Genomic DNA, 26,500 nt, shown 5'->3' with positions numbered 1-26,500 from the left:
TTTCTGAGGGTTCAGGGGGTGGGAGGGTGGGAGGGTGGAGAGGAGAGGAGAGGAGAGGCTGGGGGAAGAAACACAGCTCTGTCAATGGACTGAATGCGCCATTAAAACTGGCGTCACTACAAAGGTTAGAGCAGAGCTAACTGTCAATACAGTGAGTAGAGTGGAGTCCGGTAAGGGGGAGCTTTAGTGAGAGAGATATACTTTGATATTTTGGAATGTTAGAAGGGTGAATGTGAAAAATTGGAGGTTGGGGATCTAATTACCCAACCATAATTGGGGGCTAGGGAATAAGTTGCAGCCCTCTCAACTCACCGCAGATCAATTATGTTAAGAGAACATCTGTAAGTAGAACTTAATGAGGTCCATTAGAGCAACATGTACAGCCTCCTCTAACAGTACTTGTCAGCTTCTTGGATGAGCTGAAGGAAGCTGCTAACTAGGGACCTGGCGAGGTGTTTAAATACTGGAGGAGCAGCGCTGGCCCACTCAGGTTTTGTATGCAGTTCGGGAAGAAAGTAAGAAAGAGAGAAGCAATAAGAAAGACAGGAAGGCAGAGGCAGAGGCTTCTTGCATTTGTGTGGCTGAATTTCGAAGAGTGATGGTGGGAGTGTATGTGGTGGGGGCCACAGCCACCTCCTCCTCCCCTTGACTGAGACCTTTGACTGCACCTGGACTTTCAGGGCGTGCTCTCCTTTGCCTACCCCCACAACCTGTCTGCTGCCCTCAAAAAAGACGGCAACAGAACAGAAGCATCTTTGGGACGCCACAGAAATCATTATTGAACACCCGCACACAAAAGTAATCTGTGAGGTGTGTTTTAAAGAAAGAGACAGCTGAAAACTTGAAGACGTATTTAGAAATATACATATATATATATATACATATACTATTTTCTTGTGGGAGATCTCCTTTGAGCAAAGGTAAGTAGTATATATCTGATCACCCCCTCAACACCCCCCTCCACTCCATTCTGTCATTCCTCTCCCTTTTTCCCCTCATGGAGGTATCACCAAATAAGATCCCTGAAAAAGACAGCTCGCCTTTCTTTTTTTTTCTTTAATAAGGGTTGGGGTGGGGGGTGGATTAAGTAAATTCTCTCATCAAATGTATGATGAGCAGCAGAAACAGGGCACAGGCGAAAGGTAATCGGACCAAGAAGATCTAGCTCTTTATGGCAATCCTTTTGCAAAGATTTCCGAAGGATCTGTAATTAAACTGGGTAGTTTACTCTCAGGAAATGAAGAAACTGCTTGCCTGGCTGGATCCAACCTTTAGCTTGGCTGAGTAAACAAAAGCACAAATTCTTCTTTCACTTTTTCTCTCTGGGGAGGGGTGAGACTTTGGGGTTGGGGGGAGCCAGGAAAACAGGGGGTTTGCTGAGGGTTAATGGTGTTTTTCGCAAAGTGTCAGCAGAAGATGATTAAATTCCACCTCTTGTTCACCAGATCACTGTGTGCACTTGTATATTTCATTGTCGGCAACCGCTGATGATCACATCTGTGCAGTACATTAAGTGGCAAGCCTCTTCATCTGCACGGGGTTTTTCTGATGATTTTTTTTCTGTGAATAATTCATATGATTATGAAGAGAAAAACTGCTATTTTCTATCTCTCTCTCTCTCTTCTGTAGCACAGATTAAAAAAAAAATCTTGCTGTAAATTGCGTGATTGGGGAGATAGCCTGCTTTCAAATAATTTAATTCATGACAAAACCTAATTACTGTCAGGTAATACCCTGTCAGCTTTAATGCATTTCATCAGTCATAATGAAAAGAAGAGCATTTTATGACCCATCTAATTATCATTACATTTTAGGGGAAAATGAATGGCATGGAGCTGAATGTTAACTATTCCATTTTATTCCTTTACACATGTGGTTTGGCATATTATTCACTAAGTTCCTCCTCTCTCTCTCTCTCTCTCTCTCTCTCTCTCTCTCTCTCTTCCTTGCTTGCCAGTACAAGTGTGTGTGGGGGGAGTGTGGGGGGACTAAAATTGAGAGGAAAAGGAAGATTGGGGAAAAAGGAGGGGGGTGGGAAATGCAATTAGAGATCTGGGTGTTTGTCCCTTAAAAAAAGGTGACAAAATGGTTAATGTCTTTGCAGGTTGGTGTTGATATCGGGAATCTTACTGCCACAGTCCAAATAGAGTACTAATTACTGCGAATGATGTCACCGTAGGCAGAGGAATAATCCCATCATTTAATTAGTTGAATGATTTAAACAAAGATTTGCATAGATGCACTAATCAGTTGCCATGAATTACAGAGCAGCAGTTGCCAGCGAGGGGTAACAGATCATACAGTTGGAGGGAAAAAAAATCTCATCTCCTTGAACATAATTAATTTAATTGTCCTCATTAGCTGTACCATTTGTTTTGATTTTATTTCTCCCTTTCCCCACACATACTTCTCCCTCCCTCCCTCTTTTCTTCTTCTCAGTGCATTGGCTGAGAGAGAATGCACGAGAGAGACACACACACACTCTGGGGTGTTTTCAGAGTGGCTCGAGCAGAGAGGTAGGGTAGAACAGCGGGAGCTGTGCGGATGGGTGAGGTGCATGTGTTCCTGCTTAGACGGGCCAGAAAAGCCAAACTTAAGAAATCTGCCTATGTACAGAACAAATCAACTGAAGGGTTCTTATTAATCTGCCGTCTGTGACTTTCGTTATTTTTCAGGTTAGTTCTGAGTTTTGTTGCCTTTTAAAGGGAGAGGAAACAAACCACATACTATTTTCTTGTGAGCCTTTAAAAAAGGGAAGGGATAAAAAATAAGTTAGCAATGTGGTGCCATTATTCTTTATGAACAGAAGCATCATTTAGCCTAAATATTCATGGGGAAAAGGGTGCTTTGATCTTTTTTAATACTAGAACTAGATTAAACTTGAGGGTGCTGAGAAGAAAAAAAGTTTTTTGGAGTTCAACAATCGAATCCTTCTTGGCCCTTGAAACAGTTCAGCCAGTGTCATTCAAATGTGGACTATTTTAAAACTTGACCTTTGACAGGACTTCTTAAAATCTGGTGAGGCTGTTATGATAGTGGCCAAAAAGAGAGGATGACTTGGAAGATTGAAAACTTAGAAAAATGAGATATTTTAAAGCTGCCAGTGGTCTTTACAGATGCAAAGTAAAAAGGAGAAGAGGTTGGAGAGAAAGGGACCTATTTCAAGAAAAAAAAGAATCTGTCAAGGCCTCAAAAACAAGCCTATGAAGACGGGGCAGTAATGGTGAAGAAATTCAATGGCTCTTTGACCAAGTTAGTCTCAGGGCTCCGGGCTATTTTTCATTCTAGCATGTGAATTTTAAATTGTAAGAAATTCAAGTAATTGCAGGAAGTGTTTCAGAGGAGGGTGGGAAGGGGTTCAATCTTGTTTAATAGGGAACGAGTTCACAGTTTGGTTCTTGGGCCACTGGAGGAAGGGAGGAAGGGCAGTGTGTCATCCGCTAGACCGGCTTGTGGGGCAGACTTGCCCCGCTAAGCAGCGACTTTAGAGAGTTCATTCACGGAAGTCAGAGACTGAGCAACTGCAACCGCCCCCAAGACATTTCTTAAAGGGGAGGGCTGTGTGCTTTTCCAGTGTATTCTGGTAGCAGTTTGATTCCCTTGCTTTTAATTTCCATAATTGGTAGCTTCAGAAACGGCTTCGGAAGACAGTTTGCTTTAAATTTGGCCACCTGGTCCAAAATGCCCTGATGATTATAGGAACCCTACCCTTTCCCTCCGGCGCTCTTTCGCAGGACTTCTTTTGGACGGGTCCAGGAGGTAGGGTCCTTCCTGAGTCGACTCCTGCAGAGGTCACTTTTTGTGCGCGGGGTCGTCCCCAGCGTTTGTGAGCAGCATATGCATGTGGTTGTGCTGACTGCGCTCGCAGGCTTGTAAATTTTCACCCTGGGAAATTAGCAACAAAGCCCGATCTGTCTCGTGGCTGCTTTGCACTTTCCGAGGGCGGCTGTACTTGACTGAGCTGCAGAACAGGCACACGAGAGCGAGCGAGGGAGCCAGCGAGAGAGGGAGGGAGAGAAGGAAAGGAGAGAAGAGGGGAGGGGTGGGGGCGAGAGGTAAATAGTCTTAAATCGGAAGGGAGCAGCTTCTCTGTGGTCTTGACAAGCGCTGCCTGGGCTCCGCCGGCTCAGTAATAACTGAGTGACCTTTTCTTTGGCTGTATTATGTCTGGCTGGGAAGGGATTGCATTTTGCAGCTGAGAGCTGGGGCTTCCTTCGGCTCGGCTCCTCGCGTGCTGCTGGGGTAAGTTGTCTGGAGCCTGGACGGAGAGAGACAGCTTCGGACTGCAGTTGCCTAAAAGGAGGACACCTGTGGCTCAGATGCGGTCAACACCATTACTTGGCGGATCCTTGAGGACCTCATTATTTTAAACTTAAAAAATAGAGATTCCCTCCCCCTCTTTTTTTTTTTTTTCAAACAATGCTTCTTTTTGACCTTTCCCAAGGAGAAGCGCTACAAAGCAGCCACTGTGCTTTCTGAACGGCCTCCCCCTGTATCGCTTAATTGAGAAGGTAAGTGCAGCAGCTGTGTACACACGCGTCGGCTTATTTGTGGTGTGTGTGTCTGCGGGTGCGCGCGTGCGTGTGCGGATGTGGGTATTTTTTTTCTTCCCCAGCCTCTCCTAATGAGGCATAAACGGGAGCTGCAGCCCAGCTCCGCACTGCAACTTTTACTCGGGCTGCAGCTCTGCTGAGACGGTTTTGTTTAAATCATGTGAGGCTTCATTATTTTTATGATGAGACATGAAATAGATGCAGGCGGAAGATGTTGATGGAAGGAGAGAGTGCGGCTGCGGCGCGGAACGTCTCAAGTACGACTCGAGTGGATAATAGTCAAAGTTCACGCTGAACTGCAGCATTTCCACATCCCTGACTCCTGGGGAGAGAGGGGCAGGGAGAGTTTGCAATTAGGAAATGTTGGCCCTGGCCAGGCCCTTAGGAAAGGGATTCAGTCCTAAGGGGGTTCCGGACGCCCTCCCCTTACTTGCTGAAATTCATGACCCCCCCACCCCCTTCCCTTAAGAGTTGAAATGACAATCTTTTGGTTCTTGTTGACACTTCTGCCTCTCCCCACTCTGCCATAAGCACAAAATGTTGCTCCTACGAGATAGAAAAGTGACAATTTGGAGGGGTAGGGGGAGGTGGTTGGGGTAGCCAGAAGAGAGAGAGGTTCCGTGGAACAAGGTGCCTATGTCTAATAGGTTGAGATTCAAACTGATGCGGCACATTCTTACGGGGGCTGCCCAGATTGCTGTTATGAAATACAAGTCAGATTTATGATCTTTTTCATATTGAACATGATATGCTATGCTAACGCCGCATGTGACAGTTTAATCAAATCCATTTGTTACCACGAAGCTAAAAGGGGCCGCTGGGATTTTAGGATTACGGGCAGAGTTAGGGAAGCATGTGGCTTTGTCATTCGCCATCATTTTGCACACTGCCACACTGCGAGGGGCTCTGTGTGTGCGCCGTGTCTCGTCTGGCCGCCCTCATCCCTTCCCCCACCCCCTACCGCCACTCCGACCCGCTCCCAAAGTGGCTTCACAATAGTCGGTCCTCGGCGTAGGCTGCGCACCAGGTCCACACTTGAGCTAAATCAAGGAGACCCCCTTCTACGTCTACCTTTGGGCTGGGTGCTCAATGCGAAGCTGCTGCAACTCAGGCACGCCTAAGTCAACTCATGCAGAAAAAGGAGAAAAGTTTTGGTAAGGTTACAATCTATCATAGATGCACTTTACCGGCGCTCGGCACTCTTGGCTGCTCAGAAGCCTTCCTGCTCTTCCGCTGCTTTTGTGTCTTTCTGAAAGATCCGAAATATTATTGTTGTAACTGCTTTGAAAGACGGCTGCTTAAACCAATTAATCTTGCTAGGTGCAACAAATACTGCTACATTCTTTGCAAATCATCCCTGTGTGGCTGCAAAGACACAACCACAAAAGCCTGGAGCATAAACTCCGTAAGGGATTCTTTGTTAGAGTGTATGTATGTTTCTTATTTTTTTTTTATTTTGCATGTGAGCTGCATCAAAATTGAACTCAGTCTTGCAAATCTCTTGTTGGCCTTTGCCAAGCACTAGCACTTTGCTGCCATGGTAACTGTAATTAAACTGATAAGAGTGGAAAAATGTCAGTATCTCTGAGCCTTGCAGCTGCATTGGAGAAAAAGGGAATCAAATTGGTTCCCAGCTCCATTGCTCAAAAAGGGGAGGGGGGGTAGTGGAAGGATGGGGAGGGGGGTTGGGAGTTGAAGGGGCAGAACAGAGTTAAGCAGCTCCAGCGCCTGAGATCTGGGGACATCTATTTGCATTGTTGTCCCTTAGGGGGCTGCAGCCTGTAGGGATGCTCTGGGCCAGTGAACAGAGAGAAACAAGCTTTTAGGCCCAATCCAGTTCTCCAGTCCGGGCTGGGGGCTGGGGAGAGGATGAAGATGGGCAGGAGGAGAGAAAATCTTTTGTTTGGTACCTCTTGGCAATCGAATGGCCGTGTTGGCCAAATTCTTTTAATCTGTGTCACTGCTCCCAGCTGCAGAACCTGCATTCCCATTTTAGCATCTTCCTGAGGCACCTCATCTCTGCCAACCCCCTTTATGGATTCCCTCTTCCTGTTCCTTCTCCCAAATTGTTCTCTGTGTATCTTCCGACGGGGACAAAATGTTTTCCATTCACTATGTGTAGTTAGTCCAAAAATATAAAAGACTGGGTCTAAGTGCTGCAAATCTTTTATTATGATTATTTTTTTAAACCCCTGTGTGTTGTGGAGTTGTGGTTACTTTGTTGTGTTAACTACTGAAGCTGAGACTGCGCGGATGAATGGCACAGAACAAGGGAACATAATGGAGGCAATCAACCGTTAGGCCGCCTCACAATGCAATCCAGGCAATTAAAAGCTCACCAGAGTTTAAATGAAATGGTTCTACTTATTTCTGCACACCACACTGCACAGGCTATTATTTATGTCTTTTTTTTAATTATGATTTCCCTTAAACTGTCAAATAACTCAGAATGGCAGGGTCTCAGAGGCAATAAGAATTTCCCTCAGAACAATTTACATGCCAATCTAAAACTAGTTATGAGTGCTGATGTGCTATGAGCAACTTGTGAAATGTTTCTCAGCTCGGAACACATAACTTTACCCAGACATGTTCTTCTGGATGGTGAAGGGAGGCTGCTGACCCCTTTATGCCTTTTTAGGTACATGGCACCGTGGTGACTACAAAATAGTTCTTTTTCTACAACTGTTAACTCGTGTAGTATTGAAAAGATTTCCTTTTCAAGACAAATGTGATCTCTAAAAGAAAGTACCAGGATGGAGTGGAAAATATCAAAGTCCTTTTATGCCCAAGGCCAAACAGAATGTAAGAGTTTCAAATATTAATTGGCCTCTGAGTGCTAAATTAAAATGTCAACACAACACAAACAGTTTGTGAAGACAAGCAAGGTAGTGTTACTTGTGCCAAATGTTGGTATTCCTCGTTTTGGTTGCAAAGCACTTTGAGTAAAGATAGCTGACCTTCCATGCTTGATGGTAGTGACACAACTCAGGGAAATGTAGCTTAGGATTTTGACAAAAAATTTTCAGCTTTGTGATATAAAATAAGAGCCTTATAAATTGGATAATTAGAATAACCACTCTTAATATGTCTCTAGCTGTTTTCAGAAATGAAATCCAGAATGTCATTTAGTAAATCAGAATTTCCCCCTCCCCCAGGTATATGGTTAAGAGGCACTTGGGTATGTTCTGTACTGTAATTAATGGGATTCATTTCTTGTGGAACCTTTCTGGAAGACGGTAACTAGTTCTGATCAAAAGAACTTCATTTGTTAGAAGTTCTAGAGAGTAAGATTTAGCTGAGCTATCAAGGGTGATGATTAATCTACACTAGACCCTTAGCTCCTTCAAAGAAAAGGAACAGAGAGCGGGCTATAGGAATACCACCTGCTCTTCTGTACAGATCCAGCTGCTAGTCTGCAGCTCTAACGACCACGGCTATGCATGTCATACAGAAGGAACAGCCACCCGGCTTTCTTCCCTGCCATTCCCTATTCCATTACTCTACCAGAGAAGTTTTCTAATGCAAGTTCAACATCCTCACAATATTTATGTGCAATTCATGTATTATTTGTTGCTAGAAAAGTTCCTCAGCTGTGAGGGTACGGTGCCTTGATGTCTCTTATCAATGTGATAAAAGAAAAAAAGGATTGTGAAGATAGCAGAGGTGAAGCCTTCAACATAAGGCATCAGAGGAAACTGAAGAAGGTTTAGTTCTTTTGGAGTAGGGAAATACGCAGAAAATGCTCCAGATTATAGTTTGGCATTTCTTTTCTTGAAACTGTTTCAAGTGTATGCACATTTGGTGTTTTGTATCCTTCTATGTCCAAGTTTAAAACTTTATGCGGAGGAGAGGAAGCATAATATAACAGTGGGATCTCTGGACTAGGAGGCCACCAAGTCTAGGGCTTAACTGTTCGGCTTTGAGCGGGTCCCTTGGTCCTCTTAGGCCTCTGTATCATAATTTGTAAAATGAGGGAATTTGGAATCAATGATGTCTACAGTATTTTATGGTGCTTAAGTGAGTTATTTGATAAATTTCAAGCTCTGAATAGTTGGTCCAGCTGCTTTTAAAGCTAGGTGTTTGACACTTAGGAAAGAAGGAGAAACTCAAAGGCAAATATCCTTTCAATGAGAAAATGTCATCAAATTGTAAAACCCATAGAACCCAGCTAGACTCCTTATTTGTGACAGAGGTATATCTCTAAAATATATTAATGTCCCTATGTCTAGTATAGTATGTATATAATATATTTATGTATGTAGGTTTGTGTAATTTTATATATATTTAGACTTTGCCTTCTGTTTTTTCTTTCTCCTAAAAAATAAATCAGTGCATGTTCATGGCAATAAATTACATAATCCTATGCTTTAGTTTTATATAAAAGCGTGTGGTATATAGTTAGGTAATCTGCCATTAATAGGAGCACTGATCGATGCCTATGAGTACAAATACTTTCTTAAAATTTTAACATAATGAATACTTTTTATATCAAGGGCACAGGAACAAATATTTGGATGCAAACAAGTAATATAGGATTGGTGAGCTTTTCGGGTGACTGCCCTGTGTACGTAACTAGAAACATCTCTACTGCTAAGTAAGGATAGTGTCATCCCATAAGGGTGCTTTCTCCTTCCACCATCAAGCTCCTATTAAGTGAAATTTTTAACCAATAAAGAAAAACTCACTTTTGACTCCTCTACACTGTGCACGGACTGATTTGTTAAACAGTTTTCTTTTAAGATTGTTAGCCATTTATGTACAATTTCTCCCTACAGGAACTGCTCTGTGTAGAGAATGGGGACATGATACAATTATTTATTATTACTTAACTTCGTGTATATAATGTTAACCTACTATGTACAACATGAATTCATTATTTTTACCACTTTATATGTGTGACTTTCTAAGTGATTTAATACAGACTTTGTAAAGTTTGAACCTGTTTGTTTCCAAAACTTAGTTTGATTTCAGTATGGCCCTAAAACAGAAAGTCTAACCCTTCTTGAAAGAGGCAACATTAAATATTTAACTTGTTTTGAGGTCTTTGGACATCGTTGGATTCTTTCTTGTAGTCCCAGCTCTCTTTTTTGTTTTTGTCTTCCTTTAGGTATACAAATGCTCTCAGTCCAGCCAGACACCAAGCCGAAAGGTTGTGCTGGCTGCAACCGAAAGATCAAGGACCGGTATCTTCTAAAGGCACTGGACAAGTACTGGCATGAAGACTGTCTGAAGTGTGCCTGCTGTGACTGTCGCTTGGGAGAGGTGGGCTCCACCCTGTACACTAAAGCTAATCTTATCCTTTGTCGCAGAGACTATCTGAGGTAGGAATTACCCTTGCACACCAGTGATGACTGGATTCCTTTTAAAATACTTTTGTAAGTGTATTTTTTTGTTCATTTCCTTACGACCAGCTTCTATTCCTGAAAGCTGTTGACCTGGGAGTCTTCCACATGTTGCCAGGTGCCTGTTATGCAAATTACTACTTAAGCAATGGCCAGCAAAACACAATATCTAAAGTGCTCCTATTTAGGGGTAGGCTGTTCCCTGCCTGTACTGAAACTGCCAGTTCAGGTCAAAGATGTATTTGGCAGAAATCAGCAGACAATTTTTTTATTAGAGCATAAGGGACAAGGTAAGCTGAATAGAATGCAAAGTTATTCCACTCTCTTTCTGTTTTAGATTTGTCAGAGAAAGTCTGTTTGAAATTTTTAACTGGTATTTATTAGGATATTTATGTAGAGTTTTGAAAACTTTCCCCAAGTGGGAATGCATCACAAAGATAGCACTGAGCATTGACCAGCTTCAGCCTTGCCTGTAGCTTTATGGAAAATAACAAAGTAAAGACCCTCCATCATTATGGGGAAATGATAGCCGCTCTCCAAACTGTAAGTTTCAGGACAACTCAGATGTTCTTGCTTATGAAGCCATGACACCGACTATGCTTGTTTCTCAGCCTTTAGCACTCAACGTGAGAACTTCTACTTAAGAAAAATTATTTTGCTTTTCAGGGAACTTTGTGACTTGATTCAGCTACAAATTACTGATATTAATAAAGTAGGATCTATCAAATTAGAGAAATGATGTATGGCATCATTTGGGTTTTCATATTTGACACAATTAATCATTTTTCTAGTCTGACATCAAGCGATTTATTTGGAATTTTTTTCCCTCATGACACAAAATTTATCAATCAGCAGTAACTCCTTAACCATCGTGGTCATTTTGAGGGTGTTTTCTAGGGAATTTGGTGCTTCTGAGTGTATAATTCAGTTATATTCAGTGCAATTTAACCTTTATGTGTATATTGTTTGATTAACGTTAGTGGAAGAGGATGAATGCAGCAGTAGTGTTTATCAGATTCTACTATTCCCCCTCTTACGACGTCCTCATCTGACAGCCTCCTGACTAATTATGACCACTTGTTACAACTTCTCTGTGTTCCCTGAGTGCGCAAAACAGGAGCAAGTGCCAACAATGGGAAGTGACTCTCTATAGCTAGAAATTCCCTCATTGTGGTGGCACAACTAATCAGAATTAATTTATTTTGCGTATTCTTTTAGAACTGCAGTCTTTGAACTTTCCTCTTTGAAATCAAAATTTCTCCTGTGCTCATTGTGAATTAGAGCCTCATTTCCACATAAAGCATTTGTATTTGCTTTTAGTGATTTAACATTGCTTCCCAGTTTTGCTTTATCTTTACTAACCAATATCCATAGCTTTTTGACCCTTTTTAACTTTTACATTTGTTTACAAGTGCAGAATCTCAGGTGGATTTATTTTACAGCAATTCCAAAGCAAGGAGTTGATACAGTCTGGGCAAGATTAAGGTGTTCTAGTAAGCAATAAAGACAAAAATTGAGTAAAATTTGAAGAAAGTCTCTTGAAATATCTGGATTTTTTTAAATCAAATTATACATTTGCTAGTGAAATACCTGTACTGTGAGTGAAACTGTTTCTGGTAGTTGGCAATAGAGTAGCGAGCAGAGAAAGTAACCTTAGACTTGCTTCGTGTTATTCTTCCCTATGGTCATAAAAATATGATGTTAAACTGCTATTTGAAAGTCTCAAGTAAGTGTGTTGTTGGAGGGAATTTATCAAAATAGTTTTCATCTCAGAAATCCTTATCTATCTCTGAAAGATTCTCTGTGTTGCTTTTTATGATAGAACTTTTAGTTAATTTCTGATAGGCTCAAAGTTTTAATGCTCGTTAACTTATTTTTCTTTTTCAAATAGAAACTCTTTCAAATAGAAACCCTGGTCCTGATGGCCAATATATTCATTTTTCAGACTACAATTTCCTCTTAAATCGGTTATTACCATATTAATGGCTGGTTGTTATGTTAACAGCCTAAGGGCTGTTAACATTTCAAACCAAGTTGTTAACAGCAAGCTTATCCCTTATTTAAACTGAAGGTTTGCTGTATATAACATGACTTCTTTGTCAATGAGTAATTCATCAACACTTAAAAATTGCATGAGTGAAATGAGGAAGTGGTATGTGTGTAAAACACTGTTTCGTGTTATAGATTATCCCGCAGATGTGGTATTTAGCTTTATGTGGAAAGCATGTATCTCAATGAAATTGTGTCGATGTTCAACAGCATGTGTCTCTGACTGGCAAATTAAAATAATCTGATTCTGAATGTCAAATAGACAAATACAATTAAGCAAATTTTCTTTACTAGTTAATTTCTTTGGATCTGTATAAATAGTCATGCAAAAATGTTTTTTGAATGCCTGCTGTGTGAGAGGCCTAATTTTAGGTAATGGATGAAATTAAGGGAAAAAGGGAGGTGCACCTAAAATTGTTACTATCTAATTGCTTATTAATTACACAAAATCTGTAATATGATTAGTGAGCAAGTAGTTGTCTATGGCTATTTTCCTGAGCTTTGAAAATAATTTTTCTTATTTCCTTTTTATTTCACATTTCCTTTTTTGTATTTTGCACAGTCAATACATAACGTTTAAATACTATTAAAAAGTGGTTTGGTTTTGTTTTTGGTGTTTAGATATATGTAATTTCTTTGAGGCACCAAACAAGCCATAAATAACTTACAGGTTTGTATTACTCTGTCTAAATCTCTAGGCATCTAAGTAAGAATATGAAAAATGATAAAAAATAATAGTTTATCTGTACTTGTAAATTATTGGTTATAGATATTATCCTGTGCTAAATAAGTTTTTCATATTGAGAGAAGAGTGAAATATTTTTACCAATTGTATTTAACTTCTTTATTAACTTCTTTCAAAAAAGAAAACAGAAAACACTTCTAATGCTGAACAAGTCTTGAAGTTCTAACTTTTTACTTTGCGTTACTTTGAGTAGTGATAGCGATGACATGTTTTTACAAGTTCTATGAATGATGAATAAAGAGTTTAAATCATAAGATATTTTCTTAAGGCTTATAGAAACTATTATTGTGGTAAATTTGATTTCTCTCTGATCTTTTTTCTCCTTTGTGGCACAATTAGCTATAATTTAAAGAAGAAGAAAAGATTTTACATTTATGTCCTGAGTTTCAGATCTTGACAGTTCACTTTCCATGATGGGGCTGGTATATTATCTTTTATTTTTCTGTAGAATATAAAATGCACATATCTGATGAGAGAGAATTCGCCAGTTTGTAGGATGTTCTCCGCCTTCGGAAACTCATTAGATAAAGGAACAGAAGGACTGACTTTTAAAAACTTCCTCTATTAACATGCTTTCTGACTTAAACCATGAAGTCAATCTGCCCATCAATATTTATATGCCAAGACCCAGAAATGTATCTGTTCAAAACATATCCACTACATTTATAACTTTCTTATTTTTAAAAGTTGAGCTTATGACAAATTAGACATGGAAGCATCTTTGTACCTTGAGCTAGAGTTCAGAACTAATAGAATGCCTAAAGTAGATTAACAGTTTTTGTGTAAAAATAGCACAGTTTTAGTAATGATGTTTACAAGACTGTAGTCATTGTTAAACTATCTGTCATCCATATTTTAGTCTGGAAAATATGAATGAAGTAGTTAATATATAATCAGAGCTTTAGAATTAAGATTTTGTGGCAAGTGTTGAGCAGTCAGAACTAGGAGAAATGACAAAATACTTTTCAACTTGGAGGCAGTAAAGAATATTAGAACTTACCACTTAAGCTTTTGGGCAATTTTTGCTTGTTTTTTTATTTAAGCCTGCAACCTCTTACTTGTGGTATATTTTAAGCATTAAGTCGATATAGGCTGTATCTTCTGTCTCTACAAATAGTATTTTACCAGAGAGTGTATTCAAAGCTGTTTGCTGTGCTATGTGCCATGGAAGCTGCTTATAGCTCTTCCTATATGGCAAGATGAAAATGTCTTATATAAAATTTAATGCAATTTGCTATTTTTATATATGAGGATGATTTGTTTAAAATGAAAGTATGGGGAAAGTGCGATGCTTAATGCTCCACCGTACTTGCCAATTAACAAAAAGGATTCGAAGCTGCCATGCTGACTACAAATTTTATATACTTTAATATAATAATATAATAACTTTAAAATAGAAAATTAAAATGAAATGCTGCATAGAGCATTAATCTAGCTATAACTTATTTCACACTGATCAAACATAGTGCCTCAATTTTTATATGATTAAATTTATATTAGTACATAATTAAGGCCTTGAAAGTAAACATGAATATATTGTTAACATTATTTTATCTGACAATTCACTGCACAGGTTCTTTTCTAATGTTGAGTAAAGTGTTCAGTTTTTTTCCTTCATTGTCACCTTTTTAATATTAGGGAATTAAAAATATCTTCCCCAGAAAACATTGCATTATTGTTATTTGAAAAAGCACTTTTTATTGTTTTAGATTCTGAAAATTTAAGCTTTTGTATGGAATGAAACTTGTCCCAAATAAACTTTGTTTTCTACGAGCTTCATTTGAGCTTTCTTACTTTATTATAGTAATAACTTTTATTATATTTAAATATCTAAGCTAATCTTAGATTATGAAATATTTTGGCATATGAGTGTGTTAGACAACATAGTCTGTTAAAAAATACTTTATATTCCTTGTAAATTATCATACTTTATAGCTTTATAAAAAGCTTTAAGTGCATTTTTCCATTTATTATAGGAAAGCACTACTGAATTCTATTTCAAACATTTTAGATGATATGCGTTCATGGACTAGTACAAATCAAGTGATAATTTTGTTTTGTACAGAACTTTGATAGAGTGCCCCTCAATTTGGAAAAAATTTGTGGATTCACACTAGATTTCCTGAGTGACAACTTCTTTGTAACAATCTCTGTTAAAAATATTTCATCTACATACAGGATTTCATATTTGTAAATTTATCTAAAATATTTTTTGTCCTTAATTCTGTGATGCATCTATTTTCAGTGAATGAGTATTTAAAGTAGCTAGTTATTTCAGTTTTGTGGCTTGTTGTTTTGGTTTGTTTTATAGACTTGTATTTTCACTGAAAATACCGCCCCCCACAAGAATATTAAAATACAAAAATACTTCACACTGTTTCTATATCTTCACTATTTTTTATCTTTTTATAAAGCATGTAGTACTTCAGTTTGGATAGTTTTTACACATAAGATGGATAAGTCAGACATACCTGACTTAGCAGAAAAATATTCTGTTTCTACAAATATATTTAGGATTAAATGCATGTGGAAGACGTACATTTGAGAATTGCTAAAAGTGCTTATTTTGCATTTTATAAAGACATAGAACTCTGGAAAAGAATCTCTATTTTTGGTTGCTCTGAGAGTATGTCAAAGTAAGCCAGCACTTCATTTATAAACTCGTCATTAACTTCCATTAAGTGACTAATAATAAATTTTAATGCTGTGTTTTGACTGCATAAACATAATTTACTAAGGAATCTCATTTTTAAAATATGCTGAAAGTAGTCCTTTTGCAAATGGTTTTGATGAATATACGCATTGTAGAAATGTACTGTGTAGTGCAGTATTTTGGTCTCACATAAAAATTGTATAGCCTAAAAGAACAATTGAACCAACCTAAACGACCACTGTATTTTTCTTCATTACACTGTGAGTCATTGAAATCTTTTGGTATTTGGTTTGAAAACATTTTCCAGTTCCTATGAGAATGTCTTCTCTTATTCAAAATTATGTACTGCAACCTCATCCCATTTTCCAGAAAAAAAAAAAATTAGCTAACATTCTAACTTTTATCAATAAATGTTAAAATATATGAGTTGTAAATACAGGACAAGATCTTGAATACAAAGAAAGTAAAAATAAAAACAGCAGTATTCTATTCAATTGACAAGATTTTTTTTTTAAACATTTGCATTAGCCGTGTCTCTTTAAAAAAATGTTTTCCTTTCCTTTAAATTTTTTAAATTGGTTTGTATAAGTGATTATTCCAACTGAGGTGGAATTTCCCCTTAAGCATTTAAAGAGGTGTAGGTGGATATCTGTATGCTGCACATACAGATATTAGAATCTATAAAACCTTAGAATGAACATTAACTTTTGTCATAATTGACTTTCCCCAGATTCCCATAGTTTGGCAGGTTTTAAGACTTGTAAAGTTCAGATGCTTGAAGCCAGCTAATTTCTTAGTATTGTAAACGATAGTACTGACTTATTCTTATAGAGTGCTTACCATTCTAAGAGGAAAGATAAGTTTTCTAATCCTATAGAATGCCTAAATTTATTCCCTTGTGATTTTTATCACCCAGTTCTGTTTTTCTCAGCTCCGATGGATTTTGATACTGTCCGTTCCATTCTGTTTCTATGATCGTAACATACTTGTTTTAATGATTAACCATATGGGTACCCTTTTCGAGATATTTATAAGAAATTTATTTTGAAGTGGGAGTTTATATCGTGAAGCAAGAAATGTGGCATTTAGATTTTGCATTTCTTACCCAAAGCAATTTCTTTTCCTTACTGAAGGTTTTCTGGCCCCTTATTAACAATATTAATAACTTTTCTCTAAAGGAATTAGGACAAGCATACCCTTTCATTATATTTGTCAAACATATTTACTATATTCACACACCACCCACATCCCCCACCTATCCATTCTGCTTTCTGCCATATAGTGTCAAAACTTCTTGATAGACCTTTTCCTTCCCAACAATATATCTTTTGTAGTTTTGTAAAGATTCTAAATCTTTTGCTGAATTCTTTTCCTCCATAGTGTTAGCTTTTTAATGGTACAAAAACCTCTTTTTACATCATAAAAAAAGTTGTGGACTTCCCTAGTTTAAAGCAAAATCACACTTGAGATAAATAATCATCTTGGAATAGTCAGATCAGTGATTTGAAGTTGGAAAATTAACATTAGGCTGCATGTATTAAGTTAGAATCTAACCAGCATGTGTTGTTATGATTCAATTTAATATTAAAAACTCTCCAACTGGGCTACTGGGAAAATAAAAGACTCTTAGGAACTCAAAGATTATTTGCAGAGGAGTACACCAAAGCCATATTTAAGTAAAATTGTTATTACTAATGCAGTAAAGCATCGGCTACATTAAACCCATCCTATTAATAAAAACAGAAAATCAGTTTTAGTAAACATAAATATCAGATATGACAAGGACTAGTAAGGGGGCAGGGAACTTCATAAAATGTGCTAATGCCAACATTTAATGGTAATCTAAATACCACAGAGAAAAAATAAATTTCCATCTCATTTATGCCGTGGGATTCCAACAGGCAGCTTCATGGGGAGAAAAGCAGATTTTAGACATTGCTAGCTTATTCTTATGTTCTAAAACTTTTAGAACAATACTATGTTTCTCATAATAGCAATTCTAACAGGAGATGCATACAATTCTTGAAATTATTTTATCCTTTTTCTTCTTTTTAAAAGATTTTGTAACCTATTAAGTAATGTCCTTTGATAGATTGCTCACGTTTCACCAAAAATAACAGGATCAAGGCTGTTGTACTTTGACATGCCTTATGGCATTGAGCATAATGCTTATTTTGTGTTTATCACCTGCTCAATAAAGATATATTCTGGCCAACAGCTACATCTTAGACTGGGCAAGATCAGTGGTTAGCACCTGTTTCTTTCCTTGGGTAGGTGGGGCAGGGGTGGGAGAGGCAGATGGAAAAAGTAATCATAACGTCTAACACGAAATATGGGAATTAGTTTCATTGGGCAGATTTATTTGTATTTTGCAGGTGAGAAGTTCAACTATACTGTGAACATAATTTTAAAGCCTGTAAGTATTGCATGTGAATATTCACTGAGGGATCATTTGTGCTTTGAGAGACACAAAGAAATTATAAGATATTGAATTACCTTAAAACTTATAAACTAGTATTTCCTGTGGCCATTTATTAGGAAAAGAAATTTAGAAATGTTGTGAGCTCAAGAATCCCTACTCTCCACAGTGCATCCTTGCTGAGTGGGTAGTATTGGGAATTGTATTATGATTACATGTTTTCTCTTGCTCTAACAGTTAAAAAATGAACACCATTTAGTCACTTAACAAATGTTTGAGTGCCAAAAGTTCATTCCTATGAGTAATGTAGAATATTATAATTCTAATTGATTTTATATAATATATAAAGTTATTAATATTTTACTATGTAAAGAATAAGGTAGTCAGTCCTGGAAATTTGGGAGAAACTTAAAGGAAAGTTATTTTTCAAGTTTTCTACAACTGATGAAGTCACCATTGTTGTTGAATAACTAAGTAAAATATATAAAGAGTTTAGTTATGGCCCACGAAATCAATAAAGAGAATGAGAATAGGTATAATCAAGAGAGATTAGAACAATTTCTGAAGAAGGCAGGTTACAAATAATAAATAAAACCTAGGCTCTGTAAAAATCCTTTTTTAGCCAGTAGTCCTATTTTAAAAGCTGAGCTTCGAGCTTCACAGTTATATTTTGGCTGCAGAGTAAGATAGTTAGCTCTGTAACTTTCATGCTGTTTGCATCGTTTCATCTCTTATCACAGGTATTGGTAAGCTATCAATAGATATACAATTGACACCCCTTGCAAAATGCCTAGCATACTTGGTCCCCGTTTTCCCTTTCAACAAGCATCATTATTCTATGTACTCTAAGTACTGTACAAAGACCTAGTATATAGTACTAAATAAAGCACAGAGATACCTCTTCCCCTTGTAGAATTTCTGTTCTAGTTAGAGGAAACAGATGTCAACAAAATAAGTGTTGAGTACATTAGGAGATGGTAAACGCTACGGGAAAAATAGAACAGTATATAAGGTTTGCAAAATTGATATTAATGCACAATCGTGCTTGTGTGTGTGTGAGACAGAGAGAGAGATAAGGATTTGAAAAAGTAAACAGGGCAGATAGGGACAGTCTTGTTAAGATGGAGACTTGAGTAAAGACCTGAAGAAAGTGAAGGAGCTAGCCACAGGGTTGTACAGGAAGGACATTCTTGGAATAGGGAACAACCAGTACTAAGGCCTTGTGATGGGAGCTTTTCTGCTGTGTTGGAGGAACATCAAGGATGCTAATGAGGTTAGAGTGAGTGAGAGCAGAAGAGGAAAGGGTTAGAGGCAGGCACTGTGTGGTCCTATGGTGTCCCCTGTTGCTGTCACAACCTAGAATGCCCCTATACTTTTCTAAATGTCCTCTAAAGAGGTGGTAATACTTCCATTTGAGAACCAATCTGAAACTTATTCAGTTAGGCTGCTATGAGCTGAATTCCGTTTAGGATTGCAGAACTCATCTACTAATTTGAATGGGATTAGTTTTCATTTATTATTTACTGGTAGTTTTCTTTTGGATGTCTTTTTATTTGGCCTGTAGGATGACACTGTGTGATTAAGTAGTAGTTGTGAAATGTGAATTTCAAGAAGACCTTAGGATTTCGTCACTTAACTATCTGTTGCTAATTCATGGGTGATGGTATGGTTGTATGTTTAAGTCAACACATCTATATACATCTCCTAAAATCGTTAATGGACTATTTATACATCATAATATCTCAGTGTGAAATACCAAGGAATCCTCATATTGATGAGCTCGAGCTGCCATGCAGCACGCATGAGGGTGACACCGTGGCCAAAGATGTCATTAAACTCTGTCCTGATCACAAGGTAATTGATATTTTTTGAATACTTACTAATAAAAACTGCAAAGACGTGGATTTTTCAAAGGTTGCCAATTTTCTGCTATTGAAGTGGAAACATCAGTTATTCTAGGTCTGAATGATGATTTTTTAAATTATTTTTCAAGTCAAACCAAGTTTTATTTAATTGAATTCTTTTCTAATATGAAACATTTAAAATAACATATGTGCTCTAATTATCATAAATATTTCCAAATGCAGCATTTAGAGAAAATACATCAAAGACATATTGTTATTTAAAACTATTTAATCGCATCCTTGATGAGATGAGACAAATGCTATATGTGTTCTGTTTATACTTATGTTTCTCACCCCTAATGTAACCTTAGCTCACTAATTTTAGTAGCACCTCAAGAAGAGCTAAGCATTAATCTTCAAAACTAAAAGATTAATATGCATTCCTGTTTGCGAGAGTGGGATATGTATATACAAATTCTTTACTTTTAAAAATTAAAAAGTTTAAGTAAAACGTTAAATACAAGTCAAAGTGCTTGAGCCTAGATTTATAGTTATAAAATGGGCTCGGATGCATCAAGGGTATTGGCTGAGAAGCTATGCTGATGTTACTTGAATCTTAGAAAGTGCCACAGCGGAATGGGCGAGCTTTCCAAATAGCAGCCATCTATACCTCATGCACAAACAAATTCAAAACATACTTTTCAGAAAGCTGGGAGGTGGTGGCCCGATGGCTTCACAAGTCTTAATTCCTACTGTCGCTCTGCATCCTCAGTGTGTTTTTGTGTTATAATTTCTAGCAGCCCTCCTATACTTTTGGTGGATGGGACGTCTGTTGTAACTGCCATCTTGTTCTAGTTGAGTTGAAGATCTATATTCCTAATCACTTGTGATTCTCATCTTCCAAAATGGATCAATCTAAGCTTGATTTTAAGGAAAAGTTGCCTGATCATGACCTAATAGTTTACTTGGTGTTTTATCTTGTCAGTGATAGTTATTAAACTAACAATTATCTTTGGAACAGAGATAACGTGCTTATTTGACTGAAAGTGTTAAATGCTTTGTCGTCTTGATTAACTGTGGATTTCTTCAGTAACCTGCGAAAAAGCTATACATTTTGAGATTAAAATTTTTTTAAATATTTTTGATTTTCCTTTGAGGGTTGATCTGCTGAGTAATAAACAGAGCCTTTATTTTCACCACATTTCAGTTTTTTACTGTGATTCTAAAGTCACGAGCTTATCCTACATTCGTTTTAATGCATGTGGTGTACTTCAAGTTATTTCACTGTGTTTCTCATTATTCAACCACATTGAGTGTTGCTTCTCCCCCACCAACTGTTATTAATGGCAAATTAGTCATATATTGCTGTTATGAGGCATTTATCTGCTGGTTTTTACCTTCTGTGAATGTCACTTTATGAAAAGAAAAATGTCTCACCAGATCTTGCTAATTCCTTAAACATCTCCCAAATTAGGTGAAGTGAGATCTAATCCAGAGGTTTCAGAGGCATGTGAACTGGCCTAATGGTGAGGAATCCAGATTTGAAGGACTGTTCTGCTATGTCCCAGCTATAGATCCTAGGCAAGTTACTCAACCTCTCCAAGCCTCAGTTTACTGATCTGTAAATAGGAATAACAGGCCCATTCATAGACGTGTCAGGGGGTATCAGTGAAACACCATAGGGAAAGAATTGAACACACTGGCCAACTTCTGTTGTTATGGGCTTCTGTTGTTATGAGGGAAGAATAGCACTGAGTTATGAAGATAAGACAGTTGGAAAATTAAACATGAGCAGAAGATTAAAGAAACAGATTAAGATGAAGTTTAAGAGTGATTAATAATCAAGAATATGAGAGGCTACTACTATAATTAGAGTTTTTACTAACTTTTCATCTACAAAGAAGATAGATGAAGAAATGCCTAAATACCATGTGTACCTGAAGCCATATAGGAAAAAATATTTAACAAGGGAGGTTACTGGAAACTGGAATGGGTTGTTAAATTAAGATTATAGTATATTTTACATAAATTAAGATGAATTTGAATCTTTCAGGAAATTACCGAACGTATGATTTTCTTTGTAACTGAAGTGGTAGTTGTCTTAAATATCTTACATGCCCACGCGCTCCACATTTTAGCATGTGGAAGTTCTATGGCCTTGTAAAGCATTATATTTAATATCCCATAGGGTAGAATTATACATAAAATTTTAGCTTGCTTTAGCTTTCCTTTATAGTCCTGATTTTTCTGTCTTTTTCCTCAAGCGGCAAGGACAATTGAATGCCAATATCTTTTTACTGATATTCCTTTTCACAGTGTTCTCTAAATATTTTATTTGTCTTTATTCCTAAAGAAGTTTAAGTGTTCACCTTCAATTTAAATATATATTTCTAAAACATAAATACTCCACTGTACATTTTTTAAATTTGGAAAACAATGTTTAAAGGATAAGATATAAAATAAATAGAAATAGAAATGCTAATAATTGTTTAAACATCCCTGGGATTTACGCATCCCCAATTTAGAGAGCACTATTATTTCTCAATAGCTTTTTAAGCTTAATTGAAAGTTACTAGGTAGTGATACTTGTGAAGAAAAAGGGGGAAATACCAATACTCGGGAAAAGAGTTGTAAAAGAGAGAAGTGGTGGTTGTTTGAAAGAAAAGCGCTTTCCAAGCTTGAGCTGATATGTTTTGCTATGTTCATTTAATATTAAATGAAGGTTTTGTTTCTTGAGAAATGTGGCATTGCATGTGGACTCTTTCTAATGCTACCCTATAGCCACTGGCAACATTAGTATGAGACAGACTTTCTCTCCCTCCCCCACAACCCCCTATTCAGGACACAGTGAGATTTTAGACAGATAAATGTAAGAGAACCCTACGTACCAAAGGCAGTGTTTACTGCATGTAATACATATCATTGTTTGTCTCCTGTAGTGAAAAATACCTGTGTCGTGCTGTTAAAATGCACTCCTGACAGACCAGTGCTTGCTATTATAGGGTCCATTGCTTAAAAAAATGATACACTGACAGAAATACAATTTAAGAAAATTTAACACCAAGGGTAGTCAACCATGTAGGCTACTATTAAGGGGCCAAAACTCAAGGACAAGGGTTTATTTAAAAAAGAGGCACAGTTTATTTGCTAGTAGTAGGCAAAGTTAAAAGGAAAAAAAAATCGAACTTGAATTCCTTGCTCTCTAGTCTGTAGAAAATTAATGAAAGCAACAGTTCAATAAGATTTTATTGCAGAAATGTTTAAGTGAAACATTTTAAGAATGCTTCGGAATTTTTAAGCAGTTACTTACCATTTAGAAAGCTGTAACACTGCCGTGCGTAACAAATTGTTAGCATTGGATCCTAGGCACACCCAGTGATTTTCTTCAAATGTGTAGTCAGAGCTGGTTAATCGGAATCACTTTGTTCATTTCATTTTTGTGTGTGTGGCTTATAAATATATTTGAGATTGACAAGTCAGCAGCACCCACAATTACTACAATTTAAAATGTAAGCTATTGTCCAAGTAACCTTATGGGCTTAGTTTGGTCGCTAAATGCATTAGATTTGTAACAAGGCCTTTTGAGAAGGAAAATAACCAAATGTGAGATGGGACGAGATATGTTGGATTTCAGAAGAGTATGTACAGGATGTTCTAATGAGTAAACTGCTACTGAAAGATGATAAAGCATGTGTTTTTAAGCTATCACATGGCTCTATTATTAGAGGAGAAAATTCCATGAATTTAGATGAGATGTATTATCTAATTTTACCATTTTAAAAACAAATCTGCCATCCAGTAATATTTGATGCCAACTGTGTACAGATTACATATTCCTTTGGGAGAAAGTTTATAGAAGTAATGCAATAAATAATGTGAGCTTCAAGGAGCTTAACTCCGGTACCAGAGAAATAGGAAAAACATCGTCCACTGCTATGGAGAATCAAAGATGCTTATCTTGCATTCTCTACCCTGATGGTATAGTCTTATGGACATACCTAGGTTGAGCCTTGGGAGGCCATTGATCCTGCCAAGAAAGGAGGTCAAAAGATGAAATGCAGTGTCTTTGTAGACATCATTCAGAATTGAGTGGGCCTGAATCTGACAATATTGCACAACAGATTTTTCTATGGACATGGAAGGTAGTGCCTATTGTGAAGTTTGTCCAGACACATTGTCCAGGGCCTCTGTGACTCAGTTGTGTGTTAGAACAGACACAGAAATGCTTCCTTAAGAAGACTGGGATCCTCACCTGTCCTTGCCACAACCATGCAGTGGCTCTCCATTCATGTATGTTTTATTTAAGTTTCCTAAATTCTATACGTGGATTTTATCATGTCATGGTATCTCTGCACTCTGTGTTCTTGCCAGAGATTGCAACTTCAAATACTGCTTTTCAATTCTTATTTTTTTAAAAGTTATCTGGAGTAAATAGTATTTATGGTGACATGCCTGAAAAAATGGATGTTAAACTATTTCTTCTGACAGTTTTAAATGTACCCTTTGGATCACTCAGAGCTATGCATTTGACCTTGACCCCTGTTGTTTTGGCCTCTCAAAAATTTTCACAGAATGTACATCAGGGGTTCACCATTAGCCTGTGTTGAAGAATATTCTAATAAACAGGTACAAAAAATTCAGTGTCTTAAGGATAATCTTGTGGGCTTTGTTTATACACAATGTCCTACAGACTCACTGTTGAAATTTCCTCCAGATCTTAGAATAAGAAAAGTTCCTGAGACTCTAAATGATTAAATGGTGTTTTTCGTGGGCTTTGTGAATCATATATTGTTTACATTTTTCCTCTTTTCTTTGTCTCTTGGGAAGTTCAAATCCAAATTTACTTTCTATTTCTGACAACTGTTCAGAACTATATGATATGTTAATATATTCTCCAGACTTTTGTATTCTCTTACTCATATTTTTTCTTTATTATGATTATCTGGAGTTATTTGTTTCATCTGAGGATGATTTTTGAAATCATCGAAATGAAATAGTCTAAATAATTGGAATGAGTGAACAATAATGGAGAGAAAATAGAGGTGGGAACACAGGGCCTAATGCATGAGAAATGCTCAGATAGCTGACTGAAGGGAATTGAGGAAAAGAAGGATGTGAGGAAATTAATTCTCTGGTTTGGATATTATATATAAAATATAGATGAATTTTAGCAATATTTGGAATAGTATTTGAGCTTATTCTATGCAGGTTGAGGATTGTAGCAGATATAACCTTTTGTGTTCTTTAATTTTCATCCTTTTTGTCATGTGATTATTTAGCGTAAATTTAATCCATTATTTTAATATAAACATATGTATGCAAATCTTATTCCATGAAGTAGTAATCAATAACTTGTTTTTTACAGTGATAGTTTGATGTAAAATAGGCTGAATATTTATCTCACCGAAGGCTTAGACAGGAATTATAAACTCAAATGCCTGCAGGTTCCAGGGTCCAGGCAGCTAGAATAATGTAGTGAACTGGGGCTTGCGTGCCCCATCCAAAGGGAGCAGCCATGACTTATGCCAGCAGACTGTGGGACCATGAGCCTAATATTGCTGATTTCTCTGCATAAACTGGATTTTTTTTCTAGATATTTAAATAAAATCTCTTGGATTTAAGATATTGGCAACTCATTCTAATGTGGTACACAAGCCACTAGTACATAAGCTCTTAATCAGAACCTTAGAATTCTAATTTCAAATAACTGAGCAGGCTCTTTAATCCATACAATTGGCTGAGGTGTTTGAAGATATTTCTTAGCATCCTGAATTCTTAAAAAGGGGATCATCAAACTTCAACCCACATAAGCCAATTATATCCCTAATTCAAAAATCTCCTGGGAGATTTTGAAATCTTTGAAATGAAATAGTTTAAATAATTAGAATGGGTGAACTGTAATGGAGAGAACTATGATGGAGAATTCCCTGCTCTGTGGCGGGGGGGGGGCAGCGCCTCCTGAGAAAAGAGCTCCTTTGCCTCTTCTTGAACCTCATGGCAGCCATTAAAATTTCCCTGAGATTAAGCAAGATATTTCCTGGGACCCTCACTGTGCCAAAGTTAAGACATTTGAGGCCATCCACTTCTAAACAGGCCTACCAACCCTATAATTATTTGTCACTGAATGAAAGGCAAATCCACTCCCACCACTCCCACCCACCAATGTTGATTCTAATCCTCTCTCATTTCCATTCCTTTCCTCATTCTCTGCAATTTCTCCTGTTACCTGAGCTCAACACTTTTCCATTGGGACCTCTGGAAACCTCATGCCATTGTCAGTAATCTTGCCTATGTCCACAGTTTTTTAGCAAGATGATTTTTCCATCAAAACATCATCTTTTGAATTATTATCCATTGCTTTAACTGAAACCTGCCTCTCCTTTAAGGAGGCGGTTTTCCTTTCAGCTGTCAACAAGGGCACTGTACTACTTACGCTTGTAAATCTCATGTTGTTCCATGAAGCCAAGAGGAGAAGCTGGCATACTCTTGGATATGCACAACCATCTCCACTCACTAATAAAAATGCATCCTCCAATGAAACTCACACATTCTAATTGTACTACATTTTGCCCTTGCTCACTCCTATCGTTTCTCTCTCTCGCCATAATTCTAGATTTTAAAAGGCTTTTAGCTGACCCATCTGAAACCTAGCTCTAACTAGTTGAACCTCCTTAACCCTACTGAATATCCAACCCTCCTTTCCCAGGATCACATACAGTTTCTTCTCCTTAAAGAAATATATTCCATCTTAGAAATCTGAACTCCACAATATCCTGTCTCACTTGCAATACAACTGCTTTTTGATTTCAGACATTTGACTCTCAAACTATGTCTTTTTCTCCTAATTTAGTCAGATCTATCAGGCTTCTCCTTCTCTGCCTAGCATGAATTCCAC

The 26,500-nt window shown here is 37.4% G+C and overlaps 1 protein-coding gene across 13 annotated transcripts in view; it reads left to right on the top strand.

Annotated features, from left to right (window-relative positions):
- The window catches only part of LMO3 (LIM domain only 3), a 75,038-nt gene that overhangs the window by 16,120 nt on the left and 32,418 nt on the right, over positions 1 to 26,500 (top strand). The window contains exons 1-3 of one of the 13 annotated variants that reach the window (XM_023643185.2): positions 2,487 to 2,675; positions 4,445 to 4,511; positions 9,661 to 9,874. In XM_023643185.2, the coding sequence (XP_023498953.1) occupies positions 9,669 to 9,874 (206 nt within the window). In that variant the 5' untranslated portion in view covers positions 2,487 to 2,675; positions 4,445 to 4,511; positions 9,661 to 9,668. Of the gene's footprint in view, positions 1 to 100; positions 921 to 2,435; positions 2,676 to 3,037; positions 3,253 to 3,386; positions 3,760 to 3,790; positions 5,981 to 9,660; positions 9,875 to 26,500 lie in introns of those variants that run through there. The other 12 variants (XM_070270000.1, XM_014740517.3, XM_023643188.2 and 9 more) reach the window with 12 other exon arrangements.

Source organism: Equus caballus, chromosome 6, assembly GCF_041296265.1.
Source record: "Equus caballus isolate H_3958 breed thoroughbred chromosome 6, TB-T2T, whole genome shotgun sequence".
Lineage (NCBI taxonomy): Eukaryota > Metazoa > Chordata > Mammalia > Perissodactyla > Equidae > Equus > Equus caballus.
This window is presented reverse-complemented; position numbering and strand designations above follow the sequence as displayed.